Source organism: Gouania willdenowi, chromosome 10 (genome assembly GCF_900634775.1).
Source record: "Gouania willdenowi chromosome 10, fGouWil2.1, whole genome shotgun sequence".
Classification (NCBI taxonomy): domain Eukaryota; kingdom Metazoa; phylum Chordata; class Actinopteri; order Blenniiformes; family Gobiesocidae; genus Gouania; species Gouania willdenowi.
In genome coordinates this window covers 20,129,242-20,147,366 of record NC_041053.1, presented here as the reverse complement: position 1 = coordinate 20,147,366, position 18,125 = coordinate 20,129,242, and the positions used below count along the sequence as shown (strand labels likewise).

Below are 18,125 nucleotides of genomic sequence, written 5' to 3'. Positions count from 1 at the left end.
CATTGACCTGCTGTGTGTATGAGTGTTCAGTACATAGGACAGCCTGTTTCCCCCCCACCTCTGCCCTTTCTGAGGGAACTGTCTTTCCCAACCAGTGTTGCGGTTAAACTGGTACCCATTTCATCTGGTGATCAGCTTCCGGTTGCGTCACTGGTGGTGATTGTGAAAGAGAAACTGAAATTATTACAGCTCTCTCATTAAGAATGTGGATGTTATCGTTGGCTGGAGTCCAAAATAATAAAATTCAAATTAACACTGAACAACAATGGTTGAGGTCATTAAACGCACCAATAAACACACACACAGCAGTTTGAGAGCCTATTTAAACTATTGAAATGGAATATTTAAGAAGCATGAATTAAAAGCAAAAATCAATAACATGTTTTATTATTATTATTATTATTATTATTAATAATAATAAACTGATACGGTTAATGTGGGGAACGAGCAAAGCAGACGCAGTCGGAAGTAGTTCACCAATTATAACGTTAACCAGTTTAAACTTAAACCCGGTGTCCTCACACTCACCACACAGGTGTTCCGACGTTGTCCCGGACCGCTAGCAGCAGAGCTCTTTTTCCACACATGATACGAACTCGTCTGTCGAACAAGTAGCGCTAACTTTCGCTTCTGATAGTGAAAGGCACACTTGAGCGGTAGCAACATCGGCGCCATGTTGACTGTGGAAGGAGGAGGTAAGTCAACACACGAGAACACCGGTCAGGGCGCCACTTCCGAGCATGTTCGTCATTTCCGGGTCGTCGTCGTCGTCGTCGTCGGCGCTGTCAGTGTCAAAACTAGTCAGATAACGGTGATTACCGCGTTATAAACAACAAAGACACTGTCACTTGGTTTCAGCGCGAGGCGTCTGGGAGTTCCCCCTTTAGTGAGGTAGGTGCTGGTGCGCGTGTGCGTTTGTGTGTGGCAGTAGCACTAGAGAACACGTTGTGTCTTATAGTGAGCGGGCAGAAGTGGGTCAGCCAGCAGACCTTTACAGCCCCGCTTTGAGACGTGCATCCAGACTCAGGATGCCATGCCACAACCAGCAGCTCAACAGTATCAGCAGCGGTCAGGAGCACCCGATGAAGCAGGTCCGCTTCGCCAGCAGCAGCAGCAGCAGCAGCAGCAGCAGCAGCAACGTGTCTGGGTCTCTGTCTACCTCTGATCCAGAGACCCAGGAAATCCACGACAGTTTGGGACCTCAGCTCAAACTTCTGCCTCTTAACGACCAGATCCGCGAGCTACAAACCATCATCAGAGACAAGTGAGTAATGTTATTGTGAAATTCTTCCATTGTTTCTTTAAGAAATACTATAATTATACGTCCTTATATCTAATAACTCTTATATAATGAAATATACCCAGGTCAACTTTGTCAAAGCCTTTTTTCAGGAAAAAAGTTTCAGAATATCTGATTTCAACTTAATCTAAATCTAACAATAACACAAGCATGTACGTAAGCGAATAGAACAAAGCAGATCTAATCACTGGCACAGTTATTATTATTATTATTATTATTATTATTATTATAAGACCGTTTGAGAACAAAATGATAAATAATAATAAATCAATCAATAATCCTGTACATAATTCGTATTGCTTTAAATCAGCAGTGAATGTCATCTTGTGGCCATACCAGCCTGTGATGACCTGATCCCGTTAGATCTCGGAAGCTAAGCAGGTCTGGGTCTGGTTAGTAGTACTGAGAATTCAAGGTGCCACAGTGGAGTGGCAGTCACCCTAGTGGTATCTGTCATTGTGTCCTTGGGCAAGGCACTTTACCCACATTGCTTAGTATGAATGTAGTGTGTGAGTGAGTGTTGGTGGTGGTCCGAGGGGCCGATGGCGCACTTTGGCAGCCTCGCTTCCGTCAGTCTGCCCCAGGGCAGCTGTGGCTACAACAGTAGCTTACCACCACTAAGTGTGGTGTGAAAGAATAATCCCTTAATTCTGTAAAGCCACTTTGAGTGTCCAAAAAAGAGCTATATAAAATGCATTATTATTATAATTATTATCTTTAACTAACTACAATAACGGATCCTTTGATTTTTAAATGTAAAACATCTTTCAATTAAAGATATAAACTTTTGAATTTATGTCCTGACCCAAATAAAATGTGTGTATGTCTTTAAATCCTGATGAGCTCATGTTTGACCCTGACCATCACTGATGTCCAGTGGGGGTTGTTGCCGATTCTGTGGTCTGTCCAGGGACCATGGTCTCTGGACAGACCACTGTTAGTATGTCTTAGTATTTTATACTATGTAAAAGTACTTTGAGCTGCGTTTTCTTTGTATGAAAAGCAGTTTTTATAAATAAAGTTTGATTGATTGATCAATTATTAGTATCATAACAAAAGAAGACACATGGCCAGCCATGTGCCAGGCCAAAGGGAGGAGAGACCAGCTAATAACTGCTGGACAAAAATGATGACAAAAATTATGTTTGAGGCTCCTGGAGGGAGCTGACCCTGAGGCCCACAGCTGTGTATCACTATTAGATGAGTGCCTGTTTTTTTTCTCAAAATGACGATATGATATGAATCTTGATATTGTTCACTTACACCCTAAAGACTATTCTGGGTTAAATGAGCAACACATTCCACTGCAGGCGCCACAAAAATGACAAGATTACATCATCCTGTACAATCCCCCAGTCACAAATGGAATCCACTGAACCTTATGCGTGTGATATGAGTTTACGTCTGATTAGCTCAAAAAATCACGCCCCTTCCATTTATACTAAATCTACCACTTGCATAAATTAGCGTTTGATTAAAATAACATGTTCTTGAAAATTGATCCAATTTGTCTAAATTTTAGTCATTTTGCCTTTAGCCTTAATCTAATACTTGCCTGTTGTAATTTTGTTTTTAATATTGTAAATATTAAGATGGCAAAATAAACTCTGGTAAACCATTGGTATGCATGAGTAGAAAAATATCTGACATTGCGTAAAATAGAGTGTTGTGAGTCCAGATGTGGTGCTGTTTTTTGCTGGCCTGTTCAGTTTCCCTGGCTAAGCAGCATTCACTTGTTATTGCCGTTAGTTAGTACCTAATCTGTGATTCCTTGTGCTCCGGAGCCTCTTCACATGGTTCCTGGAGGAGCTCAAAGTAGCGCAGCTGCTCCTCCATGTCAAGAGGAGCCAGTTGATGTTGCTGCTTCCCTTCTTTTGGAAGTGTAGCAGGCATTCCGAGAGGATAGAAACCCGAGTTTCAGTATTTTTTAATGGAAATATTTTCTATTATTTTCCCTTCCCTTCAATGGTCGTGCTTTGAAACATATGTAGTTTTAGTACAGAAAGTTGAATTTAATCTCAGTCTCACTATTTGTATAAAAATGCAATTCATAGTTGAGCTTTAAACAGAACCGTATGACCAGACAACCTGTTTTTCTTCCCTGTATAAGGTTAATCATGACTTTCCCAGTAAATCCTGAGCAGTTATAAACACAGTGAGTGGCACACATGTCACTGCTAGTTTGTGTCACAACAACACTGCTGTCCACTGCAGTTGTTTATCCTGGCAGCACAAATAATACCACCGTAGTCAGCTCAGAATAAACGGCTCCAAAATCACCAGTAACCACTGATAGCAACTATATGTACATGTTTTACTGTAAGATAGTTTCATGGCTATAGAAAATACGACTTGTTAAGTTATATTTTGATACATTTCATTGTGAACTTTATTATTACTATTATTATTGCACATCTAGGTCTAATGGTTCATTAAGGGAACACATCTATAACACAGCAGGCTTGGGAATTTATGATTACTTAGAATTATAAGTTTCCTATCATAGTGCATGGCTCATAGATCATCGATTGAACATCATTTACTCCAAAAAGAAAGAAAAAAATGTTTAAATAGCTGCTTTTTTTCATTTTTTTTTCTTGGAACAAATTATCTTCGATTTATTGATCAGTGAGGCCTACTACACTATGGATAATTATGCAGCTTTAAAATGTATGAAATTCATTTGTCTTCAATTAACCACCACAGATGCTGCCAGTTTTCCTCGTCTCCAAAATCTTTGTGCGCATATTTTCACGACAAGTTTTTCTAAATAAATAACATTTCCACAGGGAATTAGGCCCCGTTTTCTACATGCAAGCTTTTAGTGATAGAACGATATATCGGCCAGCTGATATTATTGGACGATTTTTGCGTTTTTTTACGTGGACCGGCATCGGCCAGCTGTTGCGTTCGCCGATCCGCATTATTTACAGAGAGCAGAAATATTTTTTACTTGTTCTTGTTGTACATCACATATTTCTAATATTTGTTAAAGCTAGGGTAGGCGATTTTCTCCAGATACACTTTTTAAGTTTTTGGTTGAAATTGTCATTATGTCCTGACAGAAATTAAGTTTTTGGTCATGTTTTTTTAACATATATCATGGTAAAGTTTATTGTTTACTTACTGCTGAATGAGACATGAGACAACAACGTTTCTACACAATACAAGCGATGAGCTTAGGTCTGCTATTGGAGCAGCAGTGCGCATGCATGTGAGTGAGACGGAGCACGGAGGGGCGAGGGGGATAAAGGCGGAGCCATCAAGGAGGCTACATTCAAAATCATGCTAGCTTTTAATAATCGCCTACCCTACCTTTAAATAGTTTTTTACTTGTTGTCGTTCTACCTCACCTTTGTTAATTTCACTAAATGTTCCTCTTTTAAAAATTGAGACTCGTACCCTTTGTTATCATTGTGTACGTTTTTTGAAGTAAATTGAGGGAGCAAAAGTAACATCAGCTCAAGAAAATCGGCAGTCCGTATTGGTCATCGGATAAGGCTGATTGAAAAGAACTCGGTATCGGCATCGGCCGTAAAAAAAAATCCATATCCCTACAAGCTTTATACACAAGGTCCCTGGGCCTGAGTTTTTGCGGCATTTTGTGACAAACTTTATCCTCAATGTGAGACAAAGGTTAAGATTTTATTTTTGAAAGACAAATGACCCCATCTCACTGCTTAACCTAATGAGGTTCATATTTATATTTCCAGGACAACCAGCAGAGGAGATTTTGTATTCTCTGCAGATCGACTGGTAAAACCACATCAAACTGCTGAACGCGTGTGTATGCACTTTTTCAAAACTTAAACTTTTTCTCTCTTTTTTTTTTTTTTCATAACCAAAAGATTCGACTGGTCGTGGAGGAGGGCTTAAATCAGCTTCCGTTCTCAGAGTGCACCGTGACAACACCAACAGGTTAGAAACAGCCTGAACACCAACATTCATCCAGGTTTTCTCTGTTATACAGTCAGCAAACCTTATCCTGAGTCGTAATATTCAAAATATCCATGTTTGACATAACCTCTGCTTCATTATTCCCCTCAGGGTATAAGTATGAAGGTGTTAAGTTTGAGAGAGGAAACTGTGGTGTCAGCATTATGAGGAGTGGTAAGTAAAACCTGCTGAAGCCCAAAAAATATTATTCTGCTTTAAAGGTTTGTGCTACATCTGCTCTGTATATTATATAGTGCTATATATTTTTTCATGCTGTACACATTGACTGTCACAAGTCCATCAGATGGAGCTGTCGCCAGCACTGAGTCACAAACTCTTCTTTCACTAAACACATTTATTTATTTGAGAATGAGCTGATTTTAATATAGAGCGATCTGTGAGAGACCCGCAGTCAGCACAAAGCAAACTACTGGCAAATAGATTAGTTCCTCTTTCCTGGGTCAGTTTCATGAAAACCATAAATCATCACTTTAGAAAAGTGATGCAACTGTGTAAAAGTGAAAGGAACAAGCTTCTCCTTCTGGACACAAGCTTGGGTTCCAATAAATACAATAAAATGCAATCCTCTCCACTTTGTGGATGGTCCAAAGATGTGTTCATGGGCAATCCTTCAATAAAGGGCTACAGTTTAAATAAACGTAGCCCTTTGTCAGTGGCTAGCACATTAAAGGGATCCTCCACTGTCTTTACAAATGTGGCCTAAAATCTTTGAAATGCAAAAAACAAAACAATATTTTGCACCATATTTGTTTGAAAATGGGACTACTTTACCATTTTAAAACTTGTATTCCCCCATCTTGAAATCGCGTGATTGAAGATGTCACACAGCCCCATTTGCCTGTAAAAATCTCATTGTTTTCTATTGGAGTCAAGCATTTAGCCTGCTTTTTAGATCATTTAGCAGCTTTTTCAGTCAAAATTCTAATTTGTGCTGTTTTTGGTTGCTCTAAAAAAAAATTCAGGAAAAGTTAAAGATGTTGATGTAAACCCCTTTGGTTTTCCAAAAGAGGATAAAAACAGAAAAATAATCTATGACCGCAGGGGGTGACGGTTCCGACTCTGTGGTCTAATAGTCACCCTTAAACAGTGCCCAGCTCACTCTCTGGTGGACAGTTGAAGGACTCCTCCCCAAAAGGGCTTCTATCCTCAGGGTTTGTGCATCTTCAACAGTCTGCAAAATAATGCGATTTGTTAGGCTTAGATCTTCTAATAAGTACATTTTAAAGGTTTTAGGCCACATCTGTAAAAACTACAGAGGATCCCTTTAAGGCTGCAGTGTAGGCCTGGAAAAACACTAGATCTGTGGTGTCTCATTACCCAAGTCTGTTGTTTTCATCTCCACTATAAACACTCTATTTGATACATTTTCTGATAAGTTTTGTGCATTGCATTGTGGGATGTTGAGTCCTGTAGACTGCTGCATAGAAGTGTTTTACCGTCGCTGTTACTGGTGTTTTCACAGACAAGAAGCTGTGGCAAAACAATGGTGGATAGTTTTTTGTGGTTTACACAGAAAGTGTAAAAAATAGTGGGAACAAACATGGTATCCTTGTCTGGCAAAGAAACAAAAGCAAATGTGAAAAAAATGAAGGAAATGAAATTTCTATTCATATGTCTACGTGGACTCCACGTCCCACAATGCAATGCAGGAAGCTTTTCTGACAATGTCACGAAAAAAAGTCTTCACATTGGATATCAAAACAATTTTTTGAGAGCAATTTCAACCTTTTACATCTTTTTTCGAACAAATTATTTTCATTTTTTTTTTGGATTTATGAAGTTTACACTGTAGATTGATCTGATAAGAAGCAGCTTCAAGCAAAGTTCTTGGAGAATGTGCATCTGTGATCTTGTGTTTCTTGTGACCAGTCCATGTGTATTTCTACTGGGACAAGTTTCCACAGTCTCTTCACAAAAAGCAGGTCTTAGTAAAGGTACAGATGGTTTTTAATATTTGTTCACTAAGTGTCACACACATGTGTGAGACCTTAAGCACAAACAATATTTAGGATCACTGCCTATAAGTATAAATAGACAACTCCAAAGCACACAATGACCATTGTATAAATCCACTCACACCTTGTTGTGGTGCATGTGTTGACTTTAGGTGAGGCTATGGAGCAGGGCCTCCGAGACTGCTGCCGCTCCATTCGCATCGGCAAGATTCTCATCCAGAGCGACGAGGAAACGCAGAAAGCTAAGGTCTACTATGCCAAGTTCCCCCCTGATGTGTACAGAAGAAAAGTGCTGCTCATGTATCCCATCCTTAGTAAGTAAAAGAGAAGCGAGCACAGCTTATCTGACTGATGACTTTCACATGCATGTAAATGTCAAGAGATTTCCTCTATTGTGTGCATATGCAAATCCAGTTTGAGGTATTTATTCCTTTTGAGAAACCTCCCTCCAGTTGACCTTCACTAGCACGTCTGCATTTTTACATCATAACTGTCCATTCACACAGCTCTGATAATTATAGCTCTCATGGGGGAAATTATACAGTGCCTGGGAGATGGCCACCAGGCTGCTGGATCCCATAATGAGGGCTAACAAAAATAGGATTTTAATAGCCCTGCTTTTCACTGTCTCAAGGAAGCATTTATCTGCACTCTGTTTCTGAAAAGAAGTGATGGTGACCAATATATATACGGTATATATTTAATTTGTCGGGATGATGAGCTGGCTGTGTTTTTATTGCTGTATGTTATTGCTAACAGGGTGAGAAATCCAGAGCTGTCGAGAATCCAGACGCCAGTGCCAGATCTGTTCCTCACTCAGAGCATCGGCTACATTTAGATTTATTTTCACCCCCCAAAGTAGAACAAATGTAGTCATTTGTTCCCACAGATTTATTGTTAACATCCTGCTAATCCGTAAACAAAATGATATGGTGTCTAAAGGAAGAGGAAGCACAAATCTAACCTTTCATTTTGTGTGTGTATGTGTGCCTGCAGGCACAGGAAACACAGTGATCGAGGCAGTGAGGGTGCTGATCGAGCACGGAGTCCAGCCCCGACACATCATCCTACTCAGCCTGTTTTCCACACCACACGGTACACACACACCACAGCTTCCTGCACTTCAGCTGCATCAATAGATGGATCAGGATCAGTGCATTACGGCAGGGCAGGGTACACCCTTGACAGGATACCATTCCAACACAGGAATAACGGCAAATAACCACTCATTCTTTTTAGGGAATAGTAAATTGATGTGGATATCAAAGTTTCCACTTTGCTACATGGGCATAAGCAACATTTTGAGGACTTTGTGACAAAGACCCAAAGTAGCATCTAGAGCAGATGGTGAAAACAAACAAGAATCAGTATTTCCCTCAGGGAGGGGAGTGAATAAGCAGTGTGTTATTGCAGTGTGTAAATCTAACCATCACTGCCACATCAATGTTAATAATGAGTGATAATTCATTACTGCTTGCTAATAAAGTCCTTGTGTGTTTTTCTTCTTTATTTTCAAAATCACTCGTACATTGTAATTCAGACTTTAATCTAGCCAGAAACTGACTTTTCCCTTGAAGGCTTTTTACTGAATGTGCTGTTCACTTTCTACAGCTAACGCAATGCTAACAATAACCAGATAGCATCTAAAAATGCAATTATTTTTTTCTTTCTTTCAGGAGCCAAATCTATTATCCAGGAATTCCCTGATATTACCATATTAACAACAGAGGTTCACCCAGTAGCTCCCACACATTTTGGACAGAGATACTTTGGCACCGACTGAACCGAACCAGAGGAATATGATGTGCAAAGTGTTTTTTAAATCTTCTTCGGTAAACTTTTTCCGGTCTCGTGTTCTCTTTGTTGTGCCAAATACTGCTACCTAATCGACTGTGTTCCTGAAGTGGCACAGAACTGTGTGATCGTTTGTATTTATTATGTCGGCTTTTTTTCTTCTTCTTTTGCAGTGCATATTTCTGTTATAAAGCAAAAATGACACCAAAATTGTAAAGAGTTCAACTCAGATGGATTTATTTTGCTTGTTACAACTGGTGGATCAATAAAGGATTTACACTTGTTTGCAGACAAAGCTGAGTGAATGAATGATGGGGAAGCAACACTATCACATACTGCAACAGCTTCATAAAGAAAAAAAAAAATCACATTTGACGCTTGTCTCTCTGGTATCGTATGAGAAAAGCTCATAGGTTTAATGGCTTGTTTTAAACATGACATAATAAAGCAACATATACAGACACTGCCCGCAGCAGCAAAAAATGAATAAACTTGATACACATTTTAACATTAAATAGTCACACCCACTTCTTAAAGAGTCCTCAAACATCAGCGTTATTTGGCCCACCTAACTTTAAACTCATCCGAAGTTAAATAAAGTGTCAACATCACAAATCTTTAAAGTTATACATAAATGTTTATAATTTATTTCAACAATAAAAAAATTACAAAAACTTCACTTATTTCAAAAATGGAGAAGAGCATTTCGCAGACGAGTTTAAAAATGGAAGTAGACTCCTATGCACTATCAAATCAATTATTACTTTATAACCTTCCACTCATAAGGAAACCGGTTAGTATGATAAACACTGATTATGATTATCATCCTGTAAAAATCACAGTATGTTTCTCAAGCTCTCAGCTTTACCACCAAAACCACAATAAATTCTGATCGTGTACAAAGACGTGATATGCTGCATGTTCTGTACGTTGCTAAAGTATGATCAGTAACTTCTATTACAGATGTAAAGTCTTGGTGAAGTAATTGATACTCGATTTATTTTTAGCATTAATAACAAAAACCGAACAGTAACTGAGATGATCAAATATTCCGTAAAAGCAGACCATTTTCCTATAAACAGGTGCCAAGAAAATGTTGGCACTCAAAAGCAGGAGGAGACATTCCTAGTAAGTAATAAGGCGTAATTCCGAGTCATATATTCAGATTGGCATCCATCCATGGGTGAGACGAAAAGGTGGTCCAATTCTTTGTTCATGTGTCAATGAATAACTACAATAAAGAATTAAAAATTCTGCTGGAAGTGAGATTAAGATAAGGTGCATAAACATAGATTAACACACAGCCCAAGTAACACCAGTTTAAGTCCCATTGAAAGCTGCCACTTTAAAATACATAATAGATGCTGTTGTTGATCACTGATACTGGAGTTAATTCTCCTGCAGCTACCAAAGATGTTCTGTTTTCATCATTTGGTCAAACACCAGGGTGAGGATGGCAAACAAAAAATCCCAAATGCAGTTGTTTTTCCTTTGGCCTCCTTCGACATTTCTCACTGCGTTTGTAACACATCCAGCACGTTGTACACTGGGCTGGTGTTATATCAGTCTGTATCAGCAGCAACAGTGTGTATTATTCATCCATCCTTATGGTAACAGATGGGTCTACGTCTTATGCTGGAATTGGAGAAAAGAATGACTGATTTAATTTTACGACAAAGCCAACAATTAAACAGCCAAAACCAGGTTTAAAGCAGTGCCTCTAAATGTGCGGGTCAAAGATCTGTCTTCACTGGGACCGAGCGCTGTCATCTATTCACCATTCTTACTAGGGATACAGGTATCATAAGATGGATAAATAGATATATATATTTCATTATTTATAGAGTCTATATTTACGTCAATAGATACTCATTTCAGTACTAGGTGAGTAAGCAAATCTGAGTACTCATATTCCTTATGGAAATAAGTAGTATCAGATTTCCCAAATTCCTACAATGGGTGGTAATGTTTGGTCTTCTGATAAAGTAAACATAATAACTGGGTCTCTGTGTGTAATATTTTAATTGTACTTGGTTAAAAACTTGTAATAAAAATTCCATACCTTGGTTTTATTTAATTTATTCACTGAGTTGACCACTGGATTTTATTATAATCCCTAATTTAATTGGATTATATTTTTTATTTGAGGACACTGAAGTGCAGTTATTATTGAGGGTGTTTGTTTTTCAGTCCAATGCCAGAGACGCTGAGAAACAGGTTTGAAATGAAGCAGTTCATTCAATCATGTTTATTAACTGCATTACATCCAACTGACCACAACATTACATTATGATATCAGTGCTTTATCGCAAATGTTGCACAGCTGTTAAAGCTGCTTCATGCAGCGTGAAACATGAACACAAGTGATTTCTAGTCTTCATGACGTAACATGTTCTGACCACCAGGTGGTGGCAGAACTGTTTGCACTAACCCTAACCCACACTAACATCAGACCCAACCAAGAGCCACAGCTCACTAGAACAGAACAGCAACTTCGGCAAAAGTCGACGGGACATGTGACTAAGATATAAACAAAAGGTATCCTTAATAATAGTTTATATTGTGTGATGTAACATAACCAACTTCAATCACTCAATGCCGTTGTAGCCTATTAAGTGGCTGTTGTTTTTAAACATGGCTTTGGGAAAGTTCAAAATGTGTAAGTTCATTAGAAATGTGTTTTCTAAACACCATGCATTCACTTACAGTGGGCACGGAAAGTATTCAGACCCCTTTAAAATTTTCACTCTTACATTGCAGCCATTTGCTAAAACAAAAAAATCCTTTTATTTCTTATTATTGTACACTCAGCACCCCATCTTGACAAAAAAAACAGAAATGTAGATTTTTTTGAAAATGTATTAAAAACGAAAAACTGAAACATTACATCAAGTCATAAGTATTCAGACCCTTTGCTCAGTATTGTGTAGAAGCACCATTTTGAGCTAGTACAGCCATAACTCTTTTTGGGAATTATGCAACAAGTTTTTCACACCTGGATTTGGGGATCCTCTGCCATTCTTCCTTGCAGATCCTCTACAGTTCTGTCAGGTTGGGTGGTGAACGTTGGTGGACAGCCATTTTCAGTTCTCTCCAGAGATGCTCAATTGGGTGTAGGTCAGGGTTCTGGCTGGGCCAGTCAAGAATGATCACAGAGTTGTTCCGAAGCCACTCCTTTGTTATTTTAGCTGTGTGCTTAGGGTCATTGTCTTGTTGGAAGATACCGTTGGCCCAGTCTGAGGTCCTGAGCACTCTGGAAGAGGTTTTCTTCCAGAATCTTTCTGTACTTCATCTTTCCTTCATTTGCAAACAGTTGTTTTGTCCCTGCAGCTGAAAATCCCCACCATAGCATGATGCTGCCACCACCATGTTTCACTGTTGGGATTGTATTGGGCAGGTGATGAGCAGTGCTTGGTTTTCTCCACACATACCGCTTAGAATTCATGCCAAAAAGTTCAATCTTGGTCTCATCAGACCAGAGAATCTTATTTCTCATAGTCTGGGAGTCCATGTGTTTTTTGGCAAACTCGGCATACTACTATGCACTACTGCATCTCTGGAGCTCAGCCACAGTTATCTTTGGGTTCTTCTTTACCTCTCTGACCAAGGCTCTTCTCCCAAGATTGCTCAGTTTGGCTGGATGGCCAGGTCTAGGAAGAGTTCTGGTCATCCCAATCTTCTTATTATTATGGATTATGGAGGCCACTGTGCTCTTAGGAACCTTGAGTGCTGCAGAAATTCTTTTGTAACCTTGGCCAGATCTGTACCTTGTCACAAAAATGTCTACATTTCTGTTTTTTTCTGTCAAGATGAGGTGCTGAGTGGACATTAATGAGAAATAAAAGGAACTATTTTGATTTTAACAAATGGCTGCAATAAAGCAAAGAGTGAAAAATTTAAAGGGGTCTGAATACTTTCCGTACCCACTGTATCTCACACAAACATGTTTTTGTTTTCAAAGCATCAAACGATTCAAATTTAGTGATGACTTATGCTTTTTATGTGAAAAATATGATTTTTTTTAAAAGCTGCAAGAATTACTGAATAAAGGCTGGTTCAGAATGCATCACAGTTGAGGCTGCATGATTAATTGACATAAAATTGAAATCTAGTTATTTATTGAAGGGCATTTTTAAAAAGTTGAAATCAGAAATCTATTTTCTCGTTTAATCATGTGTGATCACGTGAAGAGTCTTTCTCCCTTTACAAACTGTAGAAAAACAAGTTTCAAACATGCCTAATGTGATAGACCCCCGCTACAACCTATTCTTTTTTAAATGTTCATTTTGTGAGGTTTCTTTCTAATGCAAGGTTCTCTTCTTAAAAAATGCTGAGGGATTCATTTTTGGTTGGGCAGGGAGTTATTTCATCAAACCCACAGGGGATTTAACATTCTGTGTTGTTAATTGCACTTTATTCCCAATAAGGAAATGTGTTTTTTACTTTTTCAATTAAAAGAAAATACTTGCAATAATTAAATCCAGTGTCTATTTATTTAATTTTTTAAGGGAAGAAACCTAACATGAAATCAGTTACAGATTGGATAGTGTGTTCTTCATAGTATTGATGAATATTATCACCTAGTTTTTAAATTTTTGACACCATAAATTTAACAATCCTGCCTTTGTTTGCATCTAGTCTTCAAGTGAAAAAGTATAGCAGGTCCCCACGTACTGAGCCTAAGTTTGTGGGTTATGAGAGTTTAAAGGTGTCTTGATTCGATATCGGATTATATCAGCCTGCATCTAAAATCTCCAATATTAAATTATTGAGGTTATTTTTTATTCAGTTTTAAAATCTTCTTGTGTTTAAGTTCAGTAACCCATTGATTAAAACAATAAGGGTCTATTTTTTTCCTCATACCTACTGTTGCTGATTCTCTGTTTGAGTAATATCAATTGATCAAGCATTTTCTAACGTCCCACACTTGAAATTGAGTAAAAGACCTTTGTATGATTAGTGCCGACTGAGTTTTGAATTGATGGATATTGGCCAATACTAAAGGATGCAATATCAATATTGTACTGGAAGTGAAAAAGTTGTAGTCGGACACCCTTGTAAGAGTTTGCTACACCTGAATATACAAAAATACCCTAACCGACACTACAGAGCATGTGTAAGCAATCCTACACATGACGAAAACTGAAGTGAACTCACCCAAGCTTCCTTCCTCTGATCCGTCATCTGACTCATCCCACATGTCCTCATTGGGTAGTAACGGATTTTGAGAAGCTGAGCTGTGATTCTTTAAAGGGAAGTGGTGGCCGTTTCCCTGGCTGACAAACACCAGTTACAAAAATGAGGTAAAATCTTGTTAAAAACAAGCTAAAACGGGTTTCAGCTGTTACCTTATTCCTGTCTGCACACATTGTCCTCATTCAGTTATTTATGCTTTCATGTGATCTCACCTTGTAAAGACAGGAATGAGCCACAGTCTCCTATTCTCGCCAAACACCTGCTCGAGGTTTTTGCGGATTCCTACGTTGAAACCATTTCTATCCGCTCCACTGATGAAAACTGGAGCTGAGAAGGCCTCTGGAAAAAAGAGAAGCATAGTATTGATTTATTACGCCAATTCATATTAGCAATGAGTTGAAGAAGTCTTTTTCTAAGCCTGTGCAACTTTACCTAAAGTGGATCTATTTTTGGCCACCAACCAACAATGGTAGCCAAAGAGGAACATGAGACTGATGAAGAACATGAGCGCCACAAACATGAGGAAGAGGACATGGAACTTCGCAGGCCCATTTGGCAAATCCCCCTAGGAGAGAGAGAAACAGGAGAAGTGGAAACCTGAGAAAAACAAAGGGGCTTTGGTGCGCCATAAAATATACTGTAGCATAAGGCTCAACACTCTGATCCTCTGGAAACGCAATCGTGTTGATGACAAATGACTCAAACTTTACCACACGTCTACTTTATCAGTGGATAAAAACAACAACAACAAGACTCACCACCCAGAACTTGAAGAAATACTGAAAGACTGACGCCGCGATGAATACACAGTACAGCATGGAGTAGGAGAGGAAGAGGAGGAAAAACTTGTAGTTGGAAAAACCCACGCAGTTGTTCACCCTGAAAGAAGAGTGACAATAGTGAGGGTCACAAGTGTACAGAGAAACATTAGCAGCTATGTTAGAGCTTACCAGGGACAGTGATGGTCCATCTTTAAAACACACCTTAGACAAGATAAAGAAAAGTGTTGGCAAAAAAAACAAAACAACAACACTTCAACATCTTATAGTCTCTATAGAAACCTGGAGATGGGTTGTCTTACGTTTCACAAACTGAGCAGTGGTGACAGCGGTCAGGCTTCAGCACCTGACAGCGATCGCAGAACCTGATAGCTAGGGGACAAAAAGAAGAGCAGGGCCGGGTGAATGAGCGACACTTGAGCTAAACCAAGGCTTCACTTCCTGCCGCCTTGAGCTAAGCCTCAACAATCAGCACGAATGAAAAACGATACAGTGACTGATAACACAGGACAGCGATGCTCAAGGGGGCACACAAAGCTAATTGTGCTAACCTACTTAGGTTCACCACACTGATTTTTAGTGAGATAAGAAAGTGAAGCAAACGTATCATTACATTGGTAGTTCAATTACCTCCGGACTGCGCTCGTGTTGAAATAGGAAGCTTCTTTGAAATCTCCACTAGGATTTGCTTCTGTGCATCCGGCCTCTCTTCCAAATCGTAACGTTGCTTGTCAGAGTACGAGAGCTGAAACTAAAACAACACACACAAGCTCACGCATCACCACACGTCACGTATGTCAGCTGTGTCCAAGCAGATGTTCGAGGGAAGCGCTGACCTTCTTGCACGGTGTAGCAGGTGGGGTAAATATGGACTTCCAGTATGTCCAGAAGAACATCACAAAGCAAATATGAAACATTAGAAGATACGCAACTGCAAAACACACACAAAGTCACAGTTAGAGATGAAGCAGCAGTGTGTCTGGTCAATGATGGTCACTTACCTTTCTCTAATGTGTTGGTGATTGTAACTGTAACAACAAGAAGGTCCCAAATTAAAGACTACACGTCAAGGGCATTACATGTTCCAGTAAGGCATTGACAGGCTAATACAACCAGGCTGACAGCTTTTACTTTGCTGTAAACGTGAGTCAGGATATAAACCGTGCTGTCATTTGATCTAAATTAATAAACATAAGCAGAAAATGAAACCGCGACTGGCAGCTGGAGCCGCTTCCGCCTTTTTTGCTAGCTGTCTGTGACCATACGTTTGTCAACAAAACGACGCGCTAATCTGTCCATAAAACGGATAAAAATCACACAAAACAGCACATGAGGGCACACTTACACAGGCACAGCTCAAAGACGTAGGCATAGTACGACCACAGCACCACTGCGGTGATAATAAGGACGGGAATCCAGGAGAAAACCCTTTGACAGCACCTCAAACCCCTGGAGAGAGCCATGTTCATCTGAGAGCTGCTGCGCTCTGTGCTCTGCTACCAATCCTGGGATTTATCCATTCCTCACATCGGGGAGCGATTTACTCACCTGGCTGCTCGAATGACAAAAGCAGGTGATTTTTCTTCTTCTGTCGAGTTTCAAATCAAGTGTTTGTTACGTATTTGTTTTTTTTTTTGTTTTTTTGATAACTTTTATCGAACATGTGCAAAAACACCAATGCAAAGGACACAAAAAAGAAGAAAAAAGGGGTTTACATGTCAGAAAAATAAAAACAAAATATTGCAAATCAAATTATATATACTAGTGCAGTGCCTGGAGGAAGTATGTCTTGCCATAGGCGTAAAATTGCCAATATTCAAACCTAACTCACTTACGTTGATGTGTGTCTTGTTGGGTTCTTTCTTTCTTACTGTGGACTTTATATTTTGTTCAGCGCTTTGATATATATATATATATATATATATATATATATATATATATATATATATATATATATATATATATATATATTACAGCTGCACACTTGGCAGCTTCCATTCCCACACAAGCGTTCACCCACCCCTCCTCCTTTCATCCTTATTCATGAGAACATGGCACAACCATACCTGTCCATACCTGTCAAGTTTTGGATTTGAAAATAAGGGAAATTTTCTGGCGCCCACTATGAGCCGTCCCACCTGCCCAACCAAGCTACAGTATCCCTTATATTTTATATTATAAAATACCCACATATCAACCACTTACTAAATGCAATTATGTGGTATATCGACCTTTATCAACATTGAAATGCTGTGAACATTCCTACTAGAGCTGGGCAATATGGACCAAAACTCATATCTCAATATATTTTCTCAAAATGGTGATATACGATATAAATCTAGATAATTTTATCAAATGAAGTCTGACCAGAAAAACAATTCTGGGTTAAATTTGCTGATGCAAAATGCTACACAGACACATTTATTAACAAACAGCTGCACAATATGTGACACTCATTAATCCATCTAACTGAGCTTTACATGTTGTTCTGAGAAGTAAAAGCAGTGACTCCTAAAGCTAGTATTTTATATACATAATAAGCTATTACATATACATATATATGAAATATTATAGTTTTCTATATCGCCATAATAGAAAACTCGATACATCTTGAATCTCGATATATTACTCAGCCCTAATTCCTAAATTATAAAACAGCCTAAATAAAAACATAAAAGTGTATATGAAGCACATGTGTTTATTTAATATACTTACAGTTTATATACAAGTCAACACGTTGCATATTTACTGTTAATTTCACATTGTTTGTCTTTAAGTTAGACATTAACATTTTATTTTCATTATATATTTTATTATAATTTCTCATGTTCACTCATGTGTTTCTCTGGTATTCACTAATGATTTATTAGACACATTTGTAGCAGACCTAACATCCTTTAACATTTTATAAAGCAGTGTATATTTATGGAGCTTGTGATTGGCTGATTTTTCATGCTGACTTATGTGGTTCCTTCCGCTGTGGTAGATGCTAAAATCTCAGTTACTAATCTTACAAAACATGTAACTGTGTCCCATCTACTGCTCTGTATGAAGATAAACTCTGTCTCATTTTACAACGTATTTACACCAGTTCTTTGTTTTATTTCACTGGAACGCCTTCATCCATCTCTAATCTGAGTTGTT

The 18,125-nt window shown here is 38.7% G+C and overlaps 3 protein-coding genes across 3 annotated transcripts in view; 1 reads left to right on the top strand and 2 right to left on the bottom strand.

The window, feature by feature from the left end:
* abcb7 (ATP-binding cassette, sub-family B (MDR/TAP), member 7) overlaps positions 1-890 on the bottom strand; it is a 41,116-nt gene extending 40,226 nt beyond the window's left edge. The window contains exon 1 of the mRNA XM_028458717.1: positions 529-890. Coding sequence (XP_028314518.1) covers positions 529-675 — 147 coding nt within the window. The 5' untranslated portion in view covers positions 676-890. The remainder of the gene's footprint in view (positions 1-528) is intronic.
* Positions 687-9,291, top strand: uprt (uracil phosphoribosyltransferase (FUR1) homolog (S. cerevisiae)). Its single transcript, XM_028458721.1, has 8 exons — positions 687-891; positions 959-1,264; positions 5,014-5,056; positions 5,149-5,218; positions 5,348-5,410; positions 7,365-7,526; positions 8,209-8,307; positions 8,889-9,291. The coding sequence occupies exons 2-8, from the start codon at positions 1,029-1,031 to the stop codon at positions 8,993-8,995; spliced, it is 780 nt and encodes a 259-aa protein (XP_028314522.1). The 5' UTR covers positions 687-891; positions 959-1,028; the 3' UTR covers positions 8,996-9,291.
* Positions 9,222-16,461, bottom strand: zdhhc15b (zDHHC palmitoyltransferase 15b). The gene is made up of 11 exons (XM_028458720.1): positions 16,327-16,461; positions 15,983-16,009; positions 15,818-15,912; positions 15,612-15,732; positions 15,284-15,353; positions 15,153-15,185; positions 14,961-15,081; positions 14,635-14,767; positions 14,415-14,541; positions 14,164-14,282; positions 9,222-10,641 (listed from the first exon to the last, which is right to left on the bottom strand). Exons 1-11 carry the CDS (start codon positions 16,448-16,450, stop codon positions 10,637-10,639), a joined length of 975 nt encoding a protein of 324 aa, XP_028314521.1. The 5' UTR covers positions 16,451-16,461; the 3' UTR covers positions 9,222-10,636.
* Positions 16,462-18,125: the final 1,664 nt, after the last annotated feature.

Bases quoted from the DNA above. Each gene is read 5' to 3' on its own strand.
- uprt (XM_028458721.1), top strand. From the start codon at position 1,029: ATGCCATGCCACAACCAGCAGCTCAACAGTATCAGCAGCGGTCAGGAG. The intron at 5,057-5,148 runs GTAAAACCACAT...CATAACCAAAAG, and splicing joins TATTCTCTGCAGATCGACTG to ATTCGACTGGTCGTGGAGGA. The intron at 7,527-8,208 runs GTAAGTAAAAGA...GTGTGCCTGCAG, and splicing joins GCTCATGTATCCCATCCTTA to GCACAGGAAACACAGTGATC.
- zdhhc15b (XM_028458720.1), bottom strand. From the start codon at position 16,450: ATGAACATGGCTCTCTCCAGGGGTTTGAGGTGCTGTCAAAGGGTTTTC. The intron at 16,010-16,326 runs GTAAGTGTGCCC...TTGTTGTTACAG, and splicing joins CGTCTTTGAGCTGTGCCTGT to TTACAATCACCAACACATTA. The intron at 15,186-15,283 runs GTAAGACAACCC...ATCTTGTCTAAG, and splicing joins CACTGCTCAGTTTGTGAAAC to GTGTGTTTTAAAGATGGACC.